General features: G+C 33.8%; 1 protein-coding gene across 4 annotated transcripts; it reads right to left on the bottom strand.

Annotated features, from left to right (window-relative positions):
* Nucleotides 1-4,364: 4,364 nt before the first annotated feature.
* LOC115239340 (diacylglycerol kinase 1) lies at nt 4,365-19,377 on the bottom strand. Of its 4 annotated transcripts, none has more exons than XR_003884623.1 (13): nt 18,679-19,377; nt 12,942-13,064; nt 12,521-12,595; nt 12,108-12,345; nt 11,708-11,913; nt 8,989-9,162; nt 8,343-8,634; nt 7,775-7,899; nt 7,330-7,617; nt 6,916-7,117; nt 6,553-6,734; nt 5,908-6,139; nt 4,365-5,797 (listed from the first exon to the last, which is right to left on the bottom strand). XR_003884623.1 is itself a non-coding variant. In XM_029813811.1 (13 exons), exons 2-13 carry the CDS (start codon nt 13,026-13,028, stop codon nt 5,561-5,563), a joined length of 1,971 nt encoding a protein of 656 aa, XP_029669671.1. In that variant the 5' UTR covers nt 13,029-13,064; nt 18,679-19,377; the 3' UTR covers nt 4,366-5,560. The 4 variants fall into 4 exon arrangements, 2 of the variants coding, with proteins under 2 accessions (XP_029669671.1, XP_029669672.1); XR_003884624.1 differs by having other exon boundaries at nt 4,366-5,576; nt 5,848-6,139; XM_029813811.1 differs by having other exon boundaries at nt 4,366-5,576; nt 6,054-6,139.
* Nucleotides 19,378-21,466: the final 2,089 nt, after the last annotated feature.

Genomic DNA, 21,466 nt, shown 5'->3' with positions numbered 1-21,466 from the left:
TACTTTGGCACTGTCAGTAGCATTATGATTTTATATTTCGGAACGACTTTGCAGTAATTATAGTGCAGTGAAACAAAATATTGTTTCCTAAATGTTAAAATGATTTTTCTAAACTTCCCCAAACAATTCCCAAATTATATAATATAAAATAATTAGAAAATATTTAATTTCTCTGCTAACTCTACGGCGGTGGTTTAGTCAAACTCATTTGAATTTCCCATGCTCGCAGGCAAATTACCGGGTAAGATGGCGGCGTCCATTTGGGGATGTTTTTGAGTCTTATTAAGAACAAAGGCAATCGGCAATCCAGATATATAGATCAGTGGTTTTCTTTCACCTCTATTTTCTGTTGACCACCCTGCTAATTTTAACCGTCGGTTCATCTCATAGACTACGTTTACACGTCACCCCTAATCGGGTTTAATAACATCCGTAGTTTGAAGGCTGGCCAATCACAGTCATTCCATTCTTCAGAGGAATAGCTGTGATTGGCTAGTTTCACAACTACGGATGTTATTAAACCCGATTAAGGGTGCCGTGTAACAGAGCTCATAGACTATTCGATGCAGAATCGTTAGGTGGTCACAAATCCTTTATTTACAATGTTTGGTGGTCCATAATTTATCCAAAAAGTAAAAAAAAACCATGTGCGGTTAGTGGCTAACTGGAAGCTGTAAAGTTAGCCGACAAATATATTATTTACCAACCAATTTGGTTCAAATTGGTCTTAATTGAAAGACAATCGTTTGGTGGTGATTGGTAGTCTAATTACAACGTTTGGTAGTTAATTATTAGGCTACTACAATTATAAAACCTTGTGCGCTGATCCTGCGTCTGCGCGTGCCTTCGTCGTGTAATGGCTCTCGCAGCCAGCGCGTTGACGCGACGCGCGATATCCAATGAGAGCTCTGATTTTTGGAAAAAATAAAGCTCTCATTGAATATCTTGAATCTGCAAGAGCCATAATACTGATATTACATTCAGACAAAATGTTTGTGGATTGGCAATCAGATGGAGAATGCGTAGTCTGATACGGGCTTTATTATTATGCACTTATGCAAAAGTGTGTGCTCCTCGCTTAAATACATAACACATACGTCCCATAAATAATATGTACGGATAGAGTCTCTATCGAGATTCTCCGAATTCTCCATCTGATTGCCAATCCACAAACATTTTGTCTGAATGTAATATCAGCATTATGGCTCTTGCAGATCAGCGCGATGACGCGACGCGCGATATTCAATGAAAGCTTTATTTTTTCGGAAAAGCAGAGCTCTCATTGGATATCGCCCATCGCTCATTGCTCATCGCGTCCAGTGTGCGAGGGCCATCAGTCGTTATGGTTATTAATTCTGATTTATTTTTTAATCTTATTTTTTTATTATTAATCTTATTAATCTTATTAATCTTAACATAACATTCGCACGTATCTCGTAAACGGTTCATTTGCGGACCCATGTTTACTGAGACTTTTTTGCTTCTATTAGTGTGTACATTTCATCATTACATTTTATACCATCACTTCTGAATGACTCTGTATATAAAAGAGAAATATATGAAATATATTTTCTCTCAATTTGCGATTCTATACTCCATCCAGTGAGAGAATAACCACGGTTTGCGCATAGATGAGCAAAGTGAGGAGAGCGTGGCGCGCTACTCGGTACTGTATATGTAAATACAGCACGCTCGGGCCCAATTATAATTTCAATGTAATATAAAAAATCGAGATCGTTGTAATATATTTAAATTACACAGCTGAATGTTTATGATTTACGAGATAATTAATAATAATAACATTTTTATTAGAGATCGTTCATGTTGTGGAGAATTTTAGATTTTGGGGGATTTTGTGATTACTTTACTGGCAGAAAACAAAAAAGAAAGCAGTACGGCGACGTAAAGGGGGACTTTTTAGGCGTTTCGACAGAGACCTGTAGCGAGATTCTTTAATGTCTTAGCGGCGATCATTGTTGTCGTTAGCGAACGATAGCCTATGAAAGTTGCGCTTTTCACCAGGATTGCTCTTGCCATTGGCTGTCGCTAATTATAACGATACCGAAAACTGTCGATAGCAAGTTACTGAATCCCGCCACTGCCCGAAACGGACGAGTTTTCGTCCGATCCATAGTTATTCTCTCGCTGGACGGAGTATATGCATACATCAATATATTTGAGCGCATTTTCTTTAAAATATACGGAAGGAATTAATCAAACATAGTAATTTCTATTTAATTTTAAGAAAAAGATTGCAAGATTCTAAGAAAAGCTTTAAAGATATAACATAAAAAATATAAAAATTGAAGAAAGTCTCAAAGAAGATAAGGATAACGAGAGATTTTTTTGAAAGAGAATTTTTATCTTTCAAATATATAACATATTTAGAAATGTTAAAAAGAAAAACATATAATATATAATTTAAAAATTAACTTTGACAAGTCTTAAATGTATGCACATGATTAAATTCTTAAACATCTATAATGTACACACACTCATGAAATCGGAAGATTATTTGTATCATGCGAATATTTCACCTTTACCACTTGTAAGTGACGAACCGTAATTGACTTGAAATTCTGAAAAATTAAAAAGTCATTAATAGAAAAATATACGTGATATAAATTTACACTTTATTTCTTATATTATATTACACTATAGACAGGCTTTTTTCATTCGCGTACGTATCTATCCTTTGGAAAATGGCAGTAGTGCTCAAACGTACATATAGACCCAAAAAAGATGGCAGTAAATTCAGCTAATGTCGGATATTCGTAAGTAGCGCTTAACGACTATAACGCGTACGTAATCAGATGTAGTAGTTGCGGATCATCATCGAAAGCGAGAGAAGAGAAGTGTGAATCGGATTGAAATAATAATTAACATAATAATTCTGCTTTCAATAAAGCTCAATATTTGCACCTTATTAGCGACATAAAGTTCTTCTATAATTTGCTACGCACTTTAGTTATACGAAAAATAGATGGATTGAAAGAAAATTACAAAGAAATTCGTTTTTCTAAATTAAATTGCTAATTTAGATCGATATTTATAAAGCTATATGCATTGCTTTTTTTCTGTTCTTTTTCATTTTTAATGTATTAATCTCGTGAGGAATTTTTCTTGTTTGAAATTCGTTAACAGTCCAAAAAACTGTTATTTTAGCATAACAAATTTCCATCCTAATCTTACAGATATTTTTTTTTTATTTGCACTTAATTCTGCTAAGTAATCTTTATTGTCTACGATATTTCTTTTTTCATTATTATTATACATACTGGATGTTCATCACTTGTTCTGCATATCGTACAAAATCAGTTATTCATTCATTTTCATTTTGCTTTAGAACTATACGTAAAAATCAATGATTTATTATAATAAAATTCTAATCTATAAAGTTTATATCCGATCCACGCTTCGCTATTGCATGTCTTTCTTTACGACGAAATAGCTATATGTTCTTGAAATACTAAATGTTCGCTAGATTCTTCTTGGCATATCGTCTACACATAATACGGTATCTTCCTTCCGACTCTTGTCTCGGGAATTATTTAGAGATTGTTGCCGCAAATTGTGTATTCGAATTTCCAACAAGTTCTCAAGCAAATGCCTTACTTTTCGTACTGCCGCATAAATGAATAAATTTTTTGGGTCTTTTTATATCATATATAAGGTTACACAATGACAAAGCACACTGAGACACTGCGCCAATCCAATAGAAAAACAATATCGTCGTTATTGTATCGTTAATATTCACATGTCAAATGGACCGCAGGGATAGATTCCTCTGTTTGTCCTCGCGACGATTTTTCATTTTCTTCTTCATTTTTCGTTCCCCTAAAATTCGATCGCTAATAGGTAACAACTCGAAAATTAAGACTTTTTATTGATTACGAGTTTTATTTATAAGCGTAGTATTTCAATTATTCTAAAGGCTATAATCAACCGCGTTAATCGTCACGGAAGATTACGATAAAAAACAATGACGATCGTGAGCGACCGGTGCTTGGAGAAAGACTAAACAATCTACTTTGCGGAGATAATGTTGTACTTTGAATCATCATAAATGTAAATTCTATGCAATTTCCACTTATACAGTATTCTCATGTTTTTTTTTTTTTAAATCAGCTAATTGTCACATTTCTTTAGTTTATTCCGCATATAGTAGATGCAAGTAAAATCTAGATAGCCGTGAGAAATGCCGCAAAAATGACGGTTTAAGCATCTTATAAAAGATTAAAATTTTGGTCTGCACGAAGATATGAAAATTTAAAATCGTCTTTGTTTATATATCGAGATGGTCCCTGCGGGATTTTAAATCGTATTTGCTATATATTATTCCTTTGGAGTTACAAAAACATAAAATTTCGTTTTACTACATTAGATTCAAAATTGATATATATCTCAAATTTCATATTATATTATATATTAACAAAATGCGTTTAACAAGTGCATGGAAATAGAATTCATATGATTTAATAAACGGTACATTTAATGGTTATATTAGCTACTTCTTTTATTAACATTTACGGAAATATTACGAAATAATATAGAATCGCGCGATCATTATTAGTATATAAAGTTTTAATCGGAGTTACTGTAGCAGAGAAGAAGGAAAATGCTTCGAAGCATCCATTACTTAAATCAGTATAGGGCCACCAGTAGTGTGTAAAATACTGGCGTTCGTATGCGTAATAAAAGAACATATATTAATAGATTTACGAGAAATTTACTTATAATTTTTTGCAAGCACAAAGTGCAAAAATAATTGAAGTATATAAGAGACTATGAAAAATAATAATTACAATCATTAAAAAAGATATAATAAATATGATATATACAGACGCAAGTTATATATTTATTATCGAGACTTATAACTCGCATGTGGATTAAATGATATCTATTAATTCCGTAACTCGTGAGATTCATGATTTCTCATAAATGTTAACAACCAAACGCACACATTACAACGTGCTACGCAACCGCAACTCGGTCGTTGATATGCTCATGATATATTGCTCTGACTTATAAAATACGAAAAATAAATAAATAAATACATTGAATAAATAAATAAATAAATAGGTTCTGATTCATATCTAAGCGTTTATGACTAAGCCTTATAAAAAACTTAGAGTTAAGAGAGGAAGGTATATGTGACTCGTGAGATTGACGGACGGATTCGTGCAAAGGAGAACCAGAATTAGGAATATATCACGTATCACGTAAGCGAAAATATGTCGAGCAATCCAGTCTACATTTGTTTGTCCATTCTTTTTACGCTAAAAGTGCTAATTGTTCGGCGATAGATCTTGAAAGAATATCCACGTACGCACTAAATTGAAGTGGTTGTTACAACTCCCACTCTCGTTTGCACGACACCGCACAATTCGCCTGTGTTGCCCATTTCTTGCATAAATATGTGCGCCAGTCGATCTGCACACATGTAAAAAGCAGCAGAATTCGGAAACACGAAAGCTCTCGCCGAGCAATTGATGACTTGCGCGAAGTAACTTGACCCTTAATTGAAAGGACGACATCTTTGCAAACAAGTTTGCTTTCGCTAAATCTGAAAGATACTTTAATCACAATTTTTTTGTTAATATAATCTCTATCGACTCGCACAGCTGAAAGGCAATACGTAAGTTAAGTGACAGAATTATTATGACTTATCGTATGGCGAATTGATTCTTTTTCACTCGGTGTTTTTCTTTCACCAATTGAGAATTAAAAAATAATCCAAAATTTCTAGCATTCAAGGCTTAAAGATGGTCGAGCCTACCGCTTGGCGTATCTAAGACTAAGACATAAAATTCCGTTTAGTTTGAAAAATACTGTACACAAGAATACCTAAGCGTTGACGCTCGTGTTTTTCGCGTTCAGACGAATATCAAAGCTGCGACTACGTACGATGAAATCGATACATTTCTGCCGTCATAAAGAGGAATAAACGTGCCGGACAATGACAAGACTGAATTAGAGATTGGGTTGAAATTGATTTTTTCACTCGATAAAATCCATCCTGCTTCGCTAAAGCGTAAAGCTATTGTATTCACCTCCTTAAAAATCGGAAGAAGCCTTTATTCTTATCCGGTGGTGGTGCCATCAGCATTGGTACTTGATTTTTATGTGTGATGCGAATCTATATCACAGAAATATTTTCATACAATTTGCAACTTGTTAAATAGAAAAATAAGGATATATATATATATATAGATATTGTATAATATTATAAGTTATATATATACAAATCTTTTTATACATTGTATAATATAATAATATAATAAACTCTAAGAGCACAGGAAAATATCTATTTTAAATAACATTTATAATAAAGTTTTATACAGTGCAAAACATCTTTTGATAAAAATTCAAGATAAATTTATATGTTTAACATAAGGAATTTAATGAAAATTCCTGAAAACACATTTCTGTTCCGTTCTCTTTAACTAAATGTCCGGTCAAACTTTTATCGATGAAAAAAAATCTTGCTAAAATATACGTTCCATCTATTATTACCATATTCAAATATTTCATTATTTCGTTTCAGCTCACCGTACAAGGACCTTGCATCCAAGGTTCTCCATCGATCTGCATGGGGAATCGTTTGCTTGTAATGATGGTGACGCTGCTGCATTGAGCTAGTCTTCTACCGGAATGTCGCAATCCAGTCTTCACCTGACCCATATGCAAGCAGTTTTCCAAACCGATTACTTCTATGAGATTGTCCCCGATATCTGCCGAGAATGAGTAAGTATTACATAGTATAACATTGAAGAAGGTGATTCTTCTAATACTAATATATTCTATTTCTGCTTGTGACATTTTATGCGCGAACGAGAGGCAAAAGTATATTTATTAGATTGTTCGCGCAAAACCGATTATTTCTCTCTCTTGTGCGTTGAATAAATAACTCACCTTGAATCGCGGCGGTGAGATCTACAGAATTGAAGCTACTGGTACTAAGTTCTTTGTCCGGACGCTTTTTTCGTTTACCAAGACGATGCCGCGTGTGATGTTCACCCCAAAGATTCGAACCCCCGTGAGTGAAAGGAATGTTTAGTAATGCGACTCCTTGCAAAGATGGCCCGTGTGCCAAATCTAGAGGTGTACCGTCGCACTGCAATTGATGAAATGTAACGTCACAAATTCCATTGATTCCGTTAAATTGATCGAGTAATTACGAATTCGTCTATTACGTATTCGAAGTTAGTATAGAACAGATACGGTAGGTTAATTTATATATTTGAATATAGAGTATTCAATATTCTATATTCGATGTAGTAATACAGAGTTATTAACTGAAAGGAAAGATTATTAACTTATGCTTACGATTATTTCGAGATCCTCGTGAAGATTTTTGCAACTAGCAGCAAACTGCTCCGTAGTTGCGTATTCAAAATACCATAGCTTATTTTTCATTCTGCTATTAAATTTCTCGGGATTTTTCTCCCTCTCCATATGGAACTTTACGCAAATGGCAGCATCGACGCCCACTGAGAAATAATTATTAATGATATTGTACGGTATACTGTCTTGATTCGGTTTCTTCTCCTCCGTTTGATCCAAAACTTCTATTTGCCAGCGATCCATCATCACCTGCGTCGCCTTTTCTATTTTCTGCAAACCGTTTAGATTTCGTGTAGTGAATTCTTACAGTAATCTGATATGGCGCATTAAATAAGTCAAATATATTTTACAATATGTAAAAAAAATAATAAGAAGAATAATTTTTTACACAATTAAAATATTAAGCAAATCATATAGCTTATTTTACCTTAAGCACTTTGTGCACTGCTTCTCCTTCGTAACCACCACCCCAGCGTAAGCATCTTGCAAGATCATTTCCCGTGCCGAGAGGTATAACGCCAACGGCAGGTTGGTTTTCAAATTGCACACGATCTGCATTAAACAGTTGCAAAAGCAATGATTATAATGCGCGGTTGCCATTAAACATTAAATGAACGTTAATGATTTATTAAGGCACCATCGACATAATAAACTTATTTTTCGTAATCGGTTAATCAAAGTCTATTAAATTCCATTTCTAATTGATATGGTATTCGACGAAGTAATTTATTACTGGATTTAATTCGTGCAATTAATATCTAGCACAGAATATCACAAAATTTGTTAAAAAGCACCGCTATTATTCGCGTTTTCTACAAATTTCAATAGCAGTTCTATTCGTTTCATTCGTGTTTTTCGACAAATTTAATTAAATAGCTTAAATAAAATAATATTTAATAAAACAAATATTTTTAATATTTAATAAAACAATATCTTTTCTTTATAAAATAATAATAAATATTAAATACTTATTGTAATTAAATCACGATGCATACCCATCGTTTCTAAAACCCAGCCGACTGTTCCATCGCCGCCGCAACAGATCACTTTAAAATTCTCCACATCTTTGAACATTTGCAAACCCTGCATAGGTCCACCAATCGCTAGATTATGGACTTGTCGAGGGTTCAAAATGTATTGAAATTTTCGTAGCATTCGCTCTCCTTGTCGACCACCCGATTTTGGATTTATGAATACCAAGAGTGGCACTATGTCTTCCGGTGGTGTAATTTGAAAAGACATAGCTGGTTGTTGATTAGACGAACTACCGCAGCTTAGGAAACCACCCTGTTAGGTTCATTGCATTTACTCATGTGTTGCAGAATGTTTATTTTATTATTGTCCCATTAAATTTTGTTATTTTCTTTAAGCACTTTTCTTAATATTACTTTCTCCAAATAATGCATTTTATTAATTAAAAATTCTCTGCTGCGTTTTAAAATTGAAATATCTTTTACAAAAGAGTTAAACAAATTATAATTTCTCTACTAATTAAACGTATAAGCAGAGAATTAAACTAATTAAACATATAAGCAGACTTCTCTGCTTTAGTATTTGATATACATATATTCTTTCCTTTGCGAAAAGGAAAGACATGTAATGATAAAAGACAATTAATGCGGATTATTATATCGCACTTACGGAACTGACCGATGAGGTGTCTTGACCGTGTTTGCTACCTCGTTTGCTGTCCCTTGACAACGATCTTTGTCTATCCAACACAACGGGACAAATCGCTGTAGGTGGAAGGATGTGTACCGCATGCTCGCCGAGCGTACATTCCGCTCGTACTTGCGATGCGCATCTATTATGTAACTGCAATATTCCCATAGAAATATCCATACAGATAGTTATAGGTGTTCTTATGCATTGTCGCTTTAATTAATAAAAATCTCATATCTATAACATTCTAATGCTCGTGTAATATCTAAATTAAAATATTTTTACTTGTATTATTCAATTATTTAATTATATATAGAAGAACTTATTTAAAAAGATATGAACGCGTGTATCATACGATATTTCTACTGACATTACGTTATATTATATATGTCGATACGTCTCGCATGTGTAATTTATAATCTTATTAAACTACCAAGATAAAGAACCGTTGCATTGATCGCGTGTATCATACGATATTTCTACTGACATTACGTTATATTATATATGTCGATACGTCTCGCGTGTGTAATTTATAATCTTATTAAACTACCAAATCCCATATCGCTTATTAAAAAATGTGTATAAACCGCGTGATATATTAACAATAAAATATATCGATCATCCTCCTGCTTTGAAGGATGTCATAGTATATCGAGAACTATACGTGCGGTTTTAATATACCTTTAATTAAAAACTCATATCTCTTTTGGTCGCTTATTTGCTGTAAATCCGAATGAAAGCAGCGACTTCGCTGCATTTTTATTAACATCCGTTTTTTCCACGATTCCGCTATCGGCGCCGTGAATATTTATCAGCGCACAATTTGTACACCGTGATACGAATGATTTATTCAACATGGAACTCATTACGTCGAACGTCGTTTTCCCGACATCCTTCTCGGCCGCAATTTCATGTCGACGCGTAAATCGCGCCCCCGCTGTATATCGTATATATGCACCCATTAATGCAATATGCACGCGTATCTAATCCCTCCTGAATGATGAATGCATTGAACACTTGACGTCACAATCAATCCACCATATAAAATGCTTATTTGGTTCTCTCGAAATTATATTACGGTATAAATAAATAAATAAATAAAATAAAATAAAGGAAATTTTTACATTTAATTATATTTTTTAATTTCTCCATAATATTAATATTAATGTTTATTTATTGGTATTCTGTCAATTAGAAAAGATTAAGAAGTACTGCGTTATATTACATTGCCGAATATAATATAACACATCGATTATATATATTGTAAGCAATTATTAATATATGTACATTGCAATCAGAGATAATATTAACGGGTCAACAAATTCCATTGTTATACACATAAAATAACATTAGTCAATTTATCCATAGTTTTTTGATCTCTCAATTGCCAAGAGGTCAATGATGCGCGTCACTAAAGCAACGGAAATTACACTCATTCCACACAGTTCACATTGTAACGGATCGCAGAGGGTACATGTCAATTGACGTGCCTATTATGGGTGCGGCCAACAGAGAGTATGGAACAAGTATTTATCTCTTCTATTAATATCACAACTAGAGCTATTCTATACCGCTATTGTTACTTAAGCAGAAAAGGTCAATTTATTTTTGCCGAGGAAAAGTCAGTTTTGCTGATATCTCTAAATTGAAATCAAAATTATTTTTACAAATAATTAGCGATAATATTTTTATCATGCGTTATTTATCTATTCTTTGTAATTATTTCAATATTGCGCGATGACACGACATTTATTCGATTTCTATCACAACAATATTATTATATCTGACAATTAACAAATATTTTCATTTTATGCAAGCGACATTGTTAAATATTGTATTACGCGCACGTGTCGTATTCGCGTTAATAGATAACGACACTTTTTACTCACGTTTGTGTCAAGGACACCGTTTCCATCCGTATCATATAGCCGGAACATGACTGAAAAAAAGAAAGCACACGTCACCGAGTTAACGCAAGCCGAAATTGCCGTGCAACAAGTTGCAGCTGCACTACAAGTTTAAGCGAGATAGACTTGTAACAACTGTGGTAGAAAATTGAGGATGACTGCCGGCCGGCACGCGAGTCTCCTCATAAATTCTGTTTGTCATTCTCATTTTTTCTCATATAGATTCCTCATTTTTTCTCTAAAGGCCAAATATCCGATTAGCATAAAAACAGTTACATTCTTTTAAAATTGTTTGTTCGAAAAAAAACCATATATACGGAAAAAAGTTTCTTTTTAAAATTTTTATCTTTTAATACATTATTTTAATATTTTACAAGTGAGGTCTTTTGATATCTTTTCAAAGATGCATATATTGAAAAAATTTATCTTTCGCGATTATTTAAGAAAAGCAAGTATGCAATTTTTATAGAAAGATTAAACGTTGAACGTTCAAGCTTAATGATACACATGATGATATTATATTTAAATCGGGCACGAACTTATGCAATCACCTGATATAATATAATTAAATGCACAGTCTGTAAAATCTCTTTATATATAATCAATAAATTTATATATATTTTATAATGTTTGACTTTTAAACCATATATTTAGAATATTCTTCTATTTTTCATATATTGCCACAAATATATTTTAGTTTTGGATAATGAATATAATTAATTAAAACGATATGATATGATAGATGCTTATCGCGTTGTATTCTGTGTTAGTATCACTTTGATTATACTCACGGTTAATTGGCACCATCTGCAGTGTAAACCAGTGATGCCGTTGTAACTTTTGATCGTCTTTCTGCACTTGGAACATTTGCCGTGGCAATTACCTTCGACCCAATGATGAACCATTGTTTGGGACGTCTTTTTGCTCTTGACATAAGTGGCTATACAGGAGGCAGGCGCTCTTTGCACGCATCTCTCGTGTACTGTGTATTTACAAACTGAATCCGAAAAAGAGAACCTTGTCATTTAATAACGATTGTATGTATTCGTTGATTTTGTTGCGTTATGCGCACAAAACATGTACTTGTATAATATCCTTTCTTTATAGAGATACTGATTGCATTTCTCGCACAATTCCGTTTTACGCTAGCATCGCGAAATAGAAGAAATATCAGGGATTTCTTATACTCACAGACGCAACAAAGTCCTTTCTTGCCGAGACCAACCAGCATATTTAGACAAAGATTGCAATACGCCGGTTTGCTAAAATGCTTCAATCTCCACAGATGATTCCCATCCTCTTTCACATGGGAATCCAGACCCAGAAGAACCAAGAGAGGGATTGTCGTAAGACCGCCTCGTTTCCATTCTTCCAATGAGACTGTACCATCTGCATCGTAATCAATCTCTATCATCATATCCTGCAGGATCTGGAATAAAATTTTGTTTCCCGTGTATTAATTTCAATTGCAGCAGCTTCGACAAATTTCTTAAATTTTGTTGATATCTTCTCAGAATAGAGAATTATTCGTTGGATTATTAATAGGAAGGCGATTGTTCAGTCTTCAGAATAGTCCGCTAAAAGCGATCTCTTTTCCTGCTTACCGGTTTCAGCTCTGTGACATCCCAACCGAGATATTCCGCGACATTCATCATTTGGTTTACGATGCAGTCCATCTCCTAGAAACACATGATAATAACATTTGTAACAAGGATAAAGAACCGTTGCATTGATCGCGTGTATCATACGATATTTCTACTGACATTACGTTATATTATATAATGCATGTGAAATGTTGCTTGGATGAAGTTCTTCTAAAAACAAACTGGACTTCGTTGCGATTTACATTTTGATTATTCAAGAGACAATTGCGTAACCATTATAGTTTTTTTAATCTCGACCATAGAAAACAACGCGCACCTATTTCAAAGCATTGTTGATCTTCTGCTAATGAATTATTCGGATGAAAGCTCGCGATGTTTCATAAATTTCAAGATGGTCGTTGTCTTTGTGGCAATTACGTACATTCCAGTTTATCCTCCGGTCTGCCGGCTTCCAGGAGAGAGAGATAACAAACGATGTCTTTGAGACTGACTTTAATAGATTGGACATCTATTGTGCTCTGCTTTCTGACAAGATGCCTCATCTCTGCAAAACAGAAATTGATTTTCAACTCAAGTTGATATCATACTAGACAGCTTATACTTGCTGGTCAATGAAATATAAGACAATTTAATATAATACTATCTATAAAATAACGCAAATTGATGTTACAATTCATAAATTAGTTTTAGAGTGCATATTGTTATCTTATATATTCCGATATAAAGAAATATTAGACAATGATAGTTATATTAATTATCCTTAATTTACAACGGAATCCTAATTATATGTATATTTTTCAAATTTTTTAATAATATATATGAATATTTTAATTTATAAGAATTGTTTATAAAAATTATCGTTAATTATCGTTAATTAGATGGTTCCATTCAGTTTCGGTTAAATGCAGTTTTAACTGGGATTTTCTTTGATGTCGCATTTCATGGAAGAGTCGCTATATTTTCGAATGTTAAAGCATCAAGATGTTGAGTGGAAGGGAACTCGCCAGACTTATGATACGACTGATCTGTCCCGTATTTCGCGGAAAATTCGCGATTTATTTGGATATTAAATCGGAACGGAAAATCCAGAGCGATTTCGGCAAGACGATCGAGTAGTATTTTTAGATAAATGTTCGCACAGACTTGAGTAATTGTTCCTAAAAGTCTAAAGTCGAACCTGTTGCTTCGAGCGAGCCAGCGCTGTTATCAATATATATAAGCGATGAATTGGATTTATTATAATAGATTGTTAAAGTGTAGCGGCGACCCGCGAGAGAGAGACAGAGGTCGACGACGCCTAGCCCGTATTTCTGGATCGCCTATTTATATCCGCCGTGTTTAGTTTTGCATGAATCAACGCGGCTCTAACATCGATTGGATCGCCGTGGAAATTTATTCTTGCGTATGGTGCCACGATTTTGAGATTCGATTTGTGTAGTAATTGAATACTAATTTCAATAAATCCGGATTTCGAATAAAAAAGATGCAATCTTTTTGCTTAACTCGCGACAATTGGTATAAGATACACTTTTTGTTTTTATAATACAAAAAATTGTAGTTTTTGACATCTCGTATGAATTCTAAGTTGTAACTTACGCATTAATTCGATAATAATTAATTAAGCATTAATTTTGTCTTGAGACAGGATTCATCAATAGTTGATATTATTCATATATAGATACATCTATATTCCTTGTCTCGAGAGATATATAATTCGGGTGTATTCGAAAATTTTCTATTATTAAGATATTTCTTTAATAGAAAAATTATCATATAATCCCGATAATTCGATTCCTCTGTTCTTATTTTGGACGATGTCGCGTTCTACAGAAGTAATATTTTTGCGCGACGATGAACAAGCTAAAAATAAACTTTCGCACGAGACGATGCGTCGCGCGAACGCAGTCACGCGCTTTATCCACATGCGGGACGTATATTTTTTTTACGTTCAAACAATTCAATTTGTTTCAAGTGAAAACCGTGAAAAAGCATCGGTAACGATACCTGAAAAAATTATAAATCATTTAGCAACGAGGAAACGCGATGTATTGATCGATTGTGTGGAGACTGGCGATTAATCACACTGCACAACATGCAATATTGCACACTGCAATATTGCTAAAGCTCTGAGAAGAGAGAATAAATCTATTAGATTATTCTATTACCATTTTATATATAATTTTTCTATGGTAATATTCATGTTATCTGTAATCTGTACTTTGCGCGGCGAAGAATTTTTTTTTAATGTTGACAATGAATTTTATTAAAATTTATTGGAGATAATTTCAGAACTATACATTAGTTACTATTCAGCGTTACTTTCCATTAGTGAAAGTCCATAATTGTCACGAGGAATGAGAAAATTCAGTAATTTAGACTAATTATCATTTGCGGGCGGTAACATGTTGATTATTTGTTTTAGTTGATATTACACGATGGATTGATAAATTTACCGCACAATACATGAATTAAAAAGATATTTGAAAGAGAAAACTCTTATAAATTTTATTATAAACTAAATGCTCGCGATTATAAAAATTTCCGGAGATAATTTTTCGATTAATTAAGTTTTGATATACATATAAATGCTTTCTTATCTATCTTTTATAATCACATTTATTTTGATTATAAATATATTAGAAGATGAGACCTTATCTTTTTTCCTCTCAAGGCTTATGTATATTTAAGATATTCATCAAATATATTTAAAATAAAGATCAAAATGGAATATATTACTTTTTTCAAAGTTGCAAACTTTATTCAAAATCTTGCAGAAAATTTATTTTAAGTAATCAATACGCTAATGTTCGTGCTACGATTTTATATATGTTACATTTTCGAAAGTTGTGAAACGATCTATCTCACCTTCCTTCAGCTTCACGCCCGACACATTTGGTAACTGCACCATCTTTTTTTTTACCACTACTAATAGCGACGAACGAAGGGAAATGTTCTCGATCACGAATCGGATTACCTAACCTCTTTGTGACCGCGAGACGTAATCAAAACCGAGCATACAATGATTCGACTATCGAATTGCAATCGAGATGTGTCGATGCACAATTAATGATTCAGCTCAGAAAAGCACTTGTTGCTTCTCTTACGACGCGAGAATCACTGAAAGTGTGGCCTCCGTCAAGAAACTGATATCATTCCCTCGCGTATTCATGACGTCATTTTACCGGCTGATATACCGATATAGCTATTTCAGTGGAACCGGCACGCGTACATACACGCACTACGCAAACTCGCACATATGTCACGCGAATTATCTGAAATGCGCGCTGCCTCGATGCCATCTGCGATCGATATGGTAGCTCATTAATGGTAGTAGCTCATTAATTATAGGAGCATAAAATGAAAACGAATTGGCTCCGATCCTTATAGCGGCATTTTCCTACGCTTTCCGTATTTAAATTAGCACATAACTATCAGAGTTTTTAAGCAAAAATATATAGAAAATTTAATTGTGTGATACAAAAGACAAAGAGAGAGGGAGAGAGAGAGAATAAAAGTATAGAAAATGGAAGCAGAGATTTCGAATGAAACAAAATTCCGTATTCGTCAATTGAAATAATTTTTCTAATCTATTCTCCTATAGTTTCTTGCATCATGTATAATGTATATGCATTTTACGTTTTTTTTTTATTGCGAAGAAAAGCACCTGAGGGCGAATATTCACTTTTTGATTCGTGAAAAACGAGATCGAGTCTAAAGCTGAACTTAGCAACTTTAAAATGGCTCGAGAACACTATAGCGCTATCGGAAAATTTCTATGAATATTATATATTTTCGGATCATATATTTGATATTTCCCTTTCATTTTTCATGAGTCACGTATACCAAAAGACGGTCGGAAAGCTTTAACTTGGCATTTCATTACTTCTGATGATATGTATTTGATGTGGAAGCGCACATGTTTCACGAGAAGACGATAAGATCAGACTAGTTCTTCAAACAAACCCGGAAATAGAACCGGATCGAGTTTTCTCAATCGTATACACAGCCTTCCGTACGTCATGACATTTCGTAAAGATCAACGCATCTCTCGTCTCATGGCGCATGTAGATATTGTCGTCTAAAATCAGAATTTAAAATAGCGATATCCATTTCCTATACCTCCGGGAAGGCGCAAGTTTATGCGCGGCGATCTCGCGCAGAGACGTGAATAAACATTTCCCTTAAATCCATAACGTAAGCACGATTATTTCCGTCACTTACCGGTGCGTCTTCATTTAGAGCAGACATAAACACTGTATGTTGATGTCTCGCGTGAGTAATTTGAATCGATTGCGTTTTACATGTCATGCGAGCTGGAAAATTGCCGATTTGGATTTTTTCGCTGATGAAATTAGCGAATTTTACGTGAAATTCTAATCAAATTAATCACTAAACGATAACATTCTCTATAACAGAATATACACATTTTAAAATACTCCTAATATTTTAAGTTATCCAATATCGAATAAAATACATGACATGTTCTATATAGATAAAAATAACACAAAATGCTATAGAAAAATTCACGGAAACGCATAATGAAGCAAAGAGATGGCTGTGTCGATATCATAAAAACGATATAAAGGATGGTATATATGCGCACGGTATTGTGGTCATATTTTTTCGATTACGTTGACTGCCGCCTCGATATGGTGAAGTATACTGAAAGAGATGTCACGTCCCTCCAAGCCCGTAATTCACCCAGTATTTACGATCTCAGGCTTTGTTTGAGAGTAACGCGTCACTGTAAGATCGATGGCGACCGAAATGGACCCTTTGTCATACTGCTGTAATATGATCTCTTCAAGTAAAAATAAATTCGAGTACCGAATTTCACGGTATGCGAATTCATGCCGGAATAGAAATCTTTTAAGCGAGATGATCTATTATCCTTTCTACTTCCTTAATCCCATAACGTAAAATCATATAATTCGAATAACTTTAATGCAAAATATTCAGGAGGAGCTTTTGATCACGCAGAATCGATTTTTCATCGAGAGCTTCTGAATATAAGCTCCCCAATACTTAAAGTAAGAAGAGAGAAAAACGGATGGATTATACTTAAGAAAGCGAGCAAAAGCTCGTTTAAAAAGAATCACGTTAGTCTATAGTGAGGAATTTCTGAGTTAACGAATGAAAAATGGATGAAAAATGTGTAACGGAACAATTAAACGTATATAATGTATATATAAAAATTGAACGAGTATGTGCGAGCAGAAAAGCTTGCAATAATCTCAATGGTGAAACACATGGTTCCGCGTTTGCGAACACAGTACATTGAATAGTAGGATAGATGTCCCAATTACTGCCAGTGTCCCTATAACTGCCGTTTTATATATTTTACTTAATAAAAAATAAATTTGTAAACAAACACGACCAAAAAAAATTTTGTTATTAGATCAATACTTTAATTTATATAAAAAAATGACATATATTTGTTTTTACTTAGTATTTAAAAATTAATGTTAAAAACTGAACATTAAGTTTGAATATTAAAAGTGCGACTACGTAAATAAAAGGCAATGCAAAAGTCGTACTAAAGAAAGAGCAATAATTTTATTATATAACCTATACATTGATTATGTAAAATGAATTAATGAGCTATATGAGAATTATTTTAATGAAATAATATGTGAAATAAGTGATATTTTATGTTAAATTATTATAATTAACGCTGACAGCAATAGGAGCAATATTTTCTGGTTTGTCCGTCGGACTGCCGACAGTATTCGGAGCAAGAAACACGTCACAAGTGCGCATAACTGACACTTACCTGCAGATAACTTTAATCTCTTTTCGGGCGCAACGAGACTGGCAATGATCTGGTCACAGTCAAAGGGACTGGCAATTATCGGGTGTCAGTCATATGGACATTTTTTTTTAAATGACAATCATAGGGACATCGCAGATTTCTATAGATTTTTATTTATTATTAATTTGAGTATTTATATGTAATGCATAATAATTTTTTTTATAATAATACAAATATTAAGTAACATTATGATTCAAAGTGAGGCATTTTTTAGTTTTAGCAACACCCAAAACGGTTAAATGAAGATAGGCTATAAGCTTAAGGTGGCAGTAATTGGGACATCTACCCTATTGTTCAATATACCATTTGCATTGGATTCAGCGCGATTTGGATCTCGTGCGCCTACCTTCCAATTTCCCGTTGTTGACGAGGAGGGAATTGTTCGACTTCCTGGACGAATTTCGCGACATTTGGCTGTGACTTGGACTGCTATCTGTGCTCTTCTTCTCTAGCACATCGTAACAGCTGTATGACGTATGGGTGACCGTTAACATCGGATGCACGCTTCCTGAATCGTCCATTGCGTGATTGCGTGAAAACAAGAAAAACAAACAGCATGATCGATCGGTTTCGCAAGTTGATCTTGCTTCTATATGAAGCGAGACCTCCTCGCCGTGCCATGCTTTGAAAGATTCATTGGCTAAATATTCGATGGTTCGCACATCTAATGTACTCGGAGAGGCTATACTCTGAAAATATTCAGAGATGAAAAATATATGTGTGTATAAAATTTGTTCAAGTATATTTAAAAGAATACAAGTTTTTTATAGCATTTCTAAATCAATTTAAAAAAAAAATCACAAGTCGATATTTACAATCAAAGCGATTTTATTTTATCGAATAATGCCGCCAGCGGTTACCGGAATCTTCATTCAAAGCTTCTTCAGGTCAGATCGATTGTTATTCATTCGCCATTCCGAAGCGAACAATAGCATTCATTTATATGATGCGAAATAAAAAAATTTAAGTCATCAGAGATCTCATTTGTTTGCCTATTGCTGACCTATTTTATCCAATCGCAGGAGTATACGTTTACCATAAAAATACAACCGGAGAAACAAAAATTTTGTCGACATAGAGAGACAAAATATTTGCATTAAAATGATATCAATATTGTGACTATTTTGAATTATTTTTTATTTTTCAACAACGTATATTGTTTGTTAGACCTATTATATATAATTTAATTTCATTGCCTATAGAAAAAATTTTTAGCTAATATTTTGCAAGCAATAATACTAATAAAATTATAGCTTACTTTTCCTTTTAAAAGGATTCTTTCGCATTACTGCACTATAATAAACTGATATAATTTAACTGTCATAAAAGATTAACTGTCAGTATAAAATAACAGCACCAAATATATTTTTTACCGGTTCGCGTCCTAGAGACTTCGTTCTCCATTCTGTGATGACCCAGTGCTTGCAATTTTTCCGTAATTCCGTGTATTTTGTCAGCCAACGTAGATCCACTGTGGATCTCCGCGGAAGTTCCGCCGGGTATGCCAGTGCTATTAACGTTACTGCTGGAAGTCGTATGCGATGTAATTGCGGCACAGGCGGTTGTCGAAGAGAGCACAGCCATCTCCTGGAAAGCAACAAACGCGGATAATACGCGGCTTTTAATTCTTGGCGCACTCGTTTGCGTGAGTATCTCTTCTTGCCACGTTTTATGCCAAAAGCGCGCTTGTATGAGGCGATATGCTTTTTTCGTTCCAACGTAATATTATTGCGTCTGCAATGTGCGCCTCGTGCTATACTAATACTACTTCGTTTCAAACTCTTTCTTTTCTTCGCGTCTACAATTTGTGCTCGCGACTGCTTAATTACTCACATCAATAAACGAGACACCTTGTTTGTAACATTGATAACACCACCAATTTTTATCAATCTAGAAATGCAATATCATACTTTGAAAGCTTTGCCGTCCACTCCGCGCGAGTCTCTCCTGACGAACGAAAGGAAAAGATGTCGGCACAATTCATCCGGTGTATCGATCTCCAGGTACGAATTCAGGAACTTGCGAAAACCCTCGTAATCGATGTCCTGAAATAGCAAATGCAATAAAGAATTTCTTGAAAAAAAAGAGAAATGTTATATGCTAAATTAAAAACATAGTACAAAATTGTCGAAATATTATATTTACATACGATTATTTTAAGATAATTTTCCCACAGCAAAAATATCGAGGCACCAATAATTTCCGTGTTGTAAGCGATTAAAAAAGAAGGGTTTTTTACAAACTAAACTTTATAGAAAGTTAAAATTACATTCTTTAATTAATTTCAGATAGAGTTTACTTTAATAGAGAAAGAGAATTTTAATTTAAGATTTATTGTTAGTTACAAAAATATATGATGGAAAAAATTGGAAACTTGCAAAAGATAATGACCTCTTTCGATATTTTCGCTGAGGAAAAATTGTCTCCAAATGATCTCAAGAATTTACCCTTAAGCTTTGTTACGACCCATATTAACCTTGCACCTCCACCACGAAAAATCGGGTTCGGCTATAGTGCATAATTAAGTGTTAATTTGTTGCTAATTTACGTTCGTACAAGAGTAAAGTACATGAACGCAATTAGTTGCTGTAATGATTTTGGTCTTAAAATGTTTCTCTAATTTGTTGCTCTCAAAATATATAATATCGAATTGATTGCTCAACGTTTGACTTAGAAAAATCCATCGAACGTGTTGCCGGTGCTAGCTTACCTACACGATTTTTCTAAGTTAAACGTTAGCTTAGAGCAATAAATTAGAGAAATATTTTTAGACCAAAATCATAACAGCAACTAATTGCGTTCATGTACTTTACTCTTGTAAGCAAGCTAGCGCAGCCACTCTTTCGGGTCGATTTTTCTAAGTTAAATGTAAGCTAGCACCGCCACTCGTTCGGGTCGATTTTTCTAATTAAACTGCAAGCAATAAATTCAGAGAGCATTTAATGCAGAATACAATATTATAACAAATTAATATTGATATAAGTGTTTTTCGGAAGTGGGGATGCTAGCTTAATGGCAAGTCAGCACCCCCATCTTTAATATCATTTTCCTGTTAATGAGTAGGAGCAATAAATTCGAATCGAACTTAGAGCAATAAATTAGCAACAAATTAGCACTTAATTAAGCACTATAGC

Source organism: Formica exsecta, unplaced genomic scaffold (genome assembly GCF_003651465.1).
Source record: "Formica exsecta isolate Colony F162 unplaced genomic scaffold, ASM365146v1 scaffold379, whole genome shotgun sequence".
In the NCBI taxonomy this organism is placed as follows: domain Eukaryota; kingdom Metazoa; phylum Arthropoda; class Insecta; order Hymenoptera; family Formicidae; genus Formica; species Formica exsecta.
This window is presented reverse-complemented; position numbering and strand designations above follow the sequence as displayed.

Excerpts from the sequence above, each read along its gene's own strand:
- LOC115239340 (XM_029813811.1), bottom strand. The coding sequence starts at position 13,028 with ATGTCCAATCTATTAAAGTCAGTCTCAAAGACATCGTTTGTTATCTCT. Across the intron at positions 12,596-12,941 it reads ACCGGAGGATAAACTGGAAT|GAGATGGACTGCATCGTAAA; the intron begins GTACGTAATTGC and ends ATGTGTTTCTAG. Across the intron at positions 7,118-7,329 it reads ACGAGGATCTCGAAATAATC|TGCGACGGTACACCTCTAGA; the intron begins GTAAGCATAAGT and ends CATCAATTGCAG.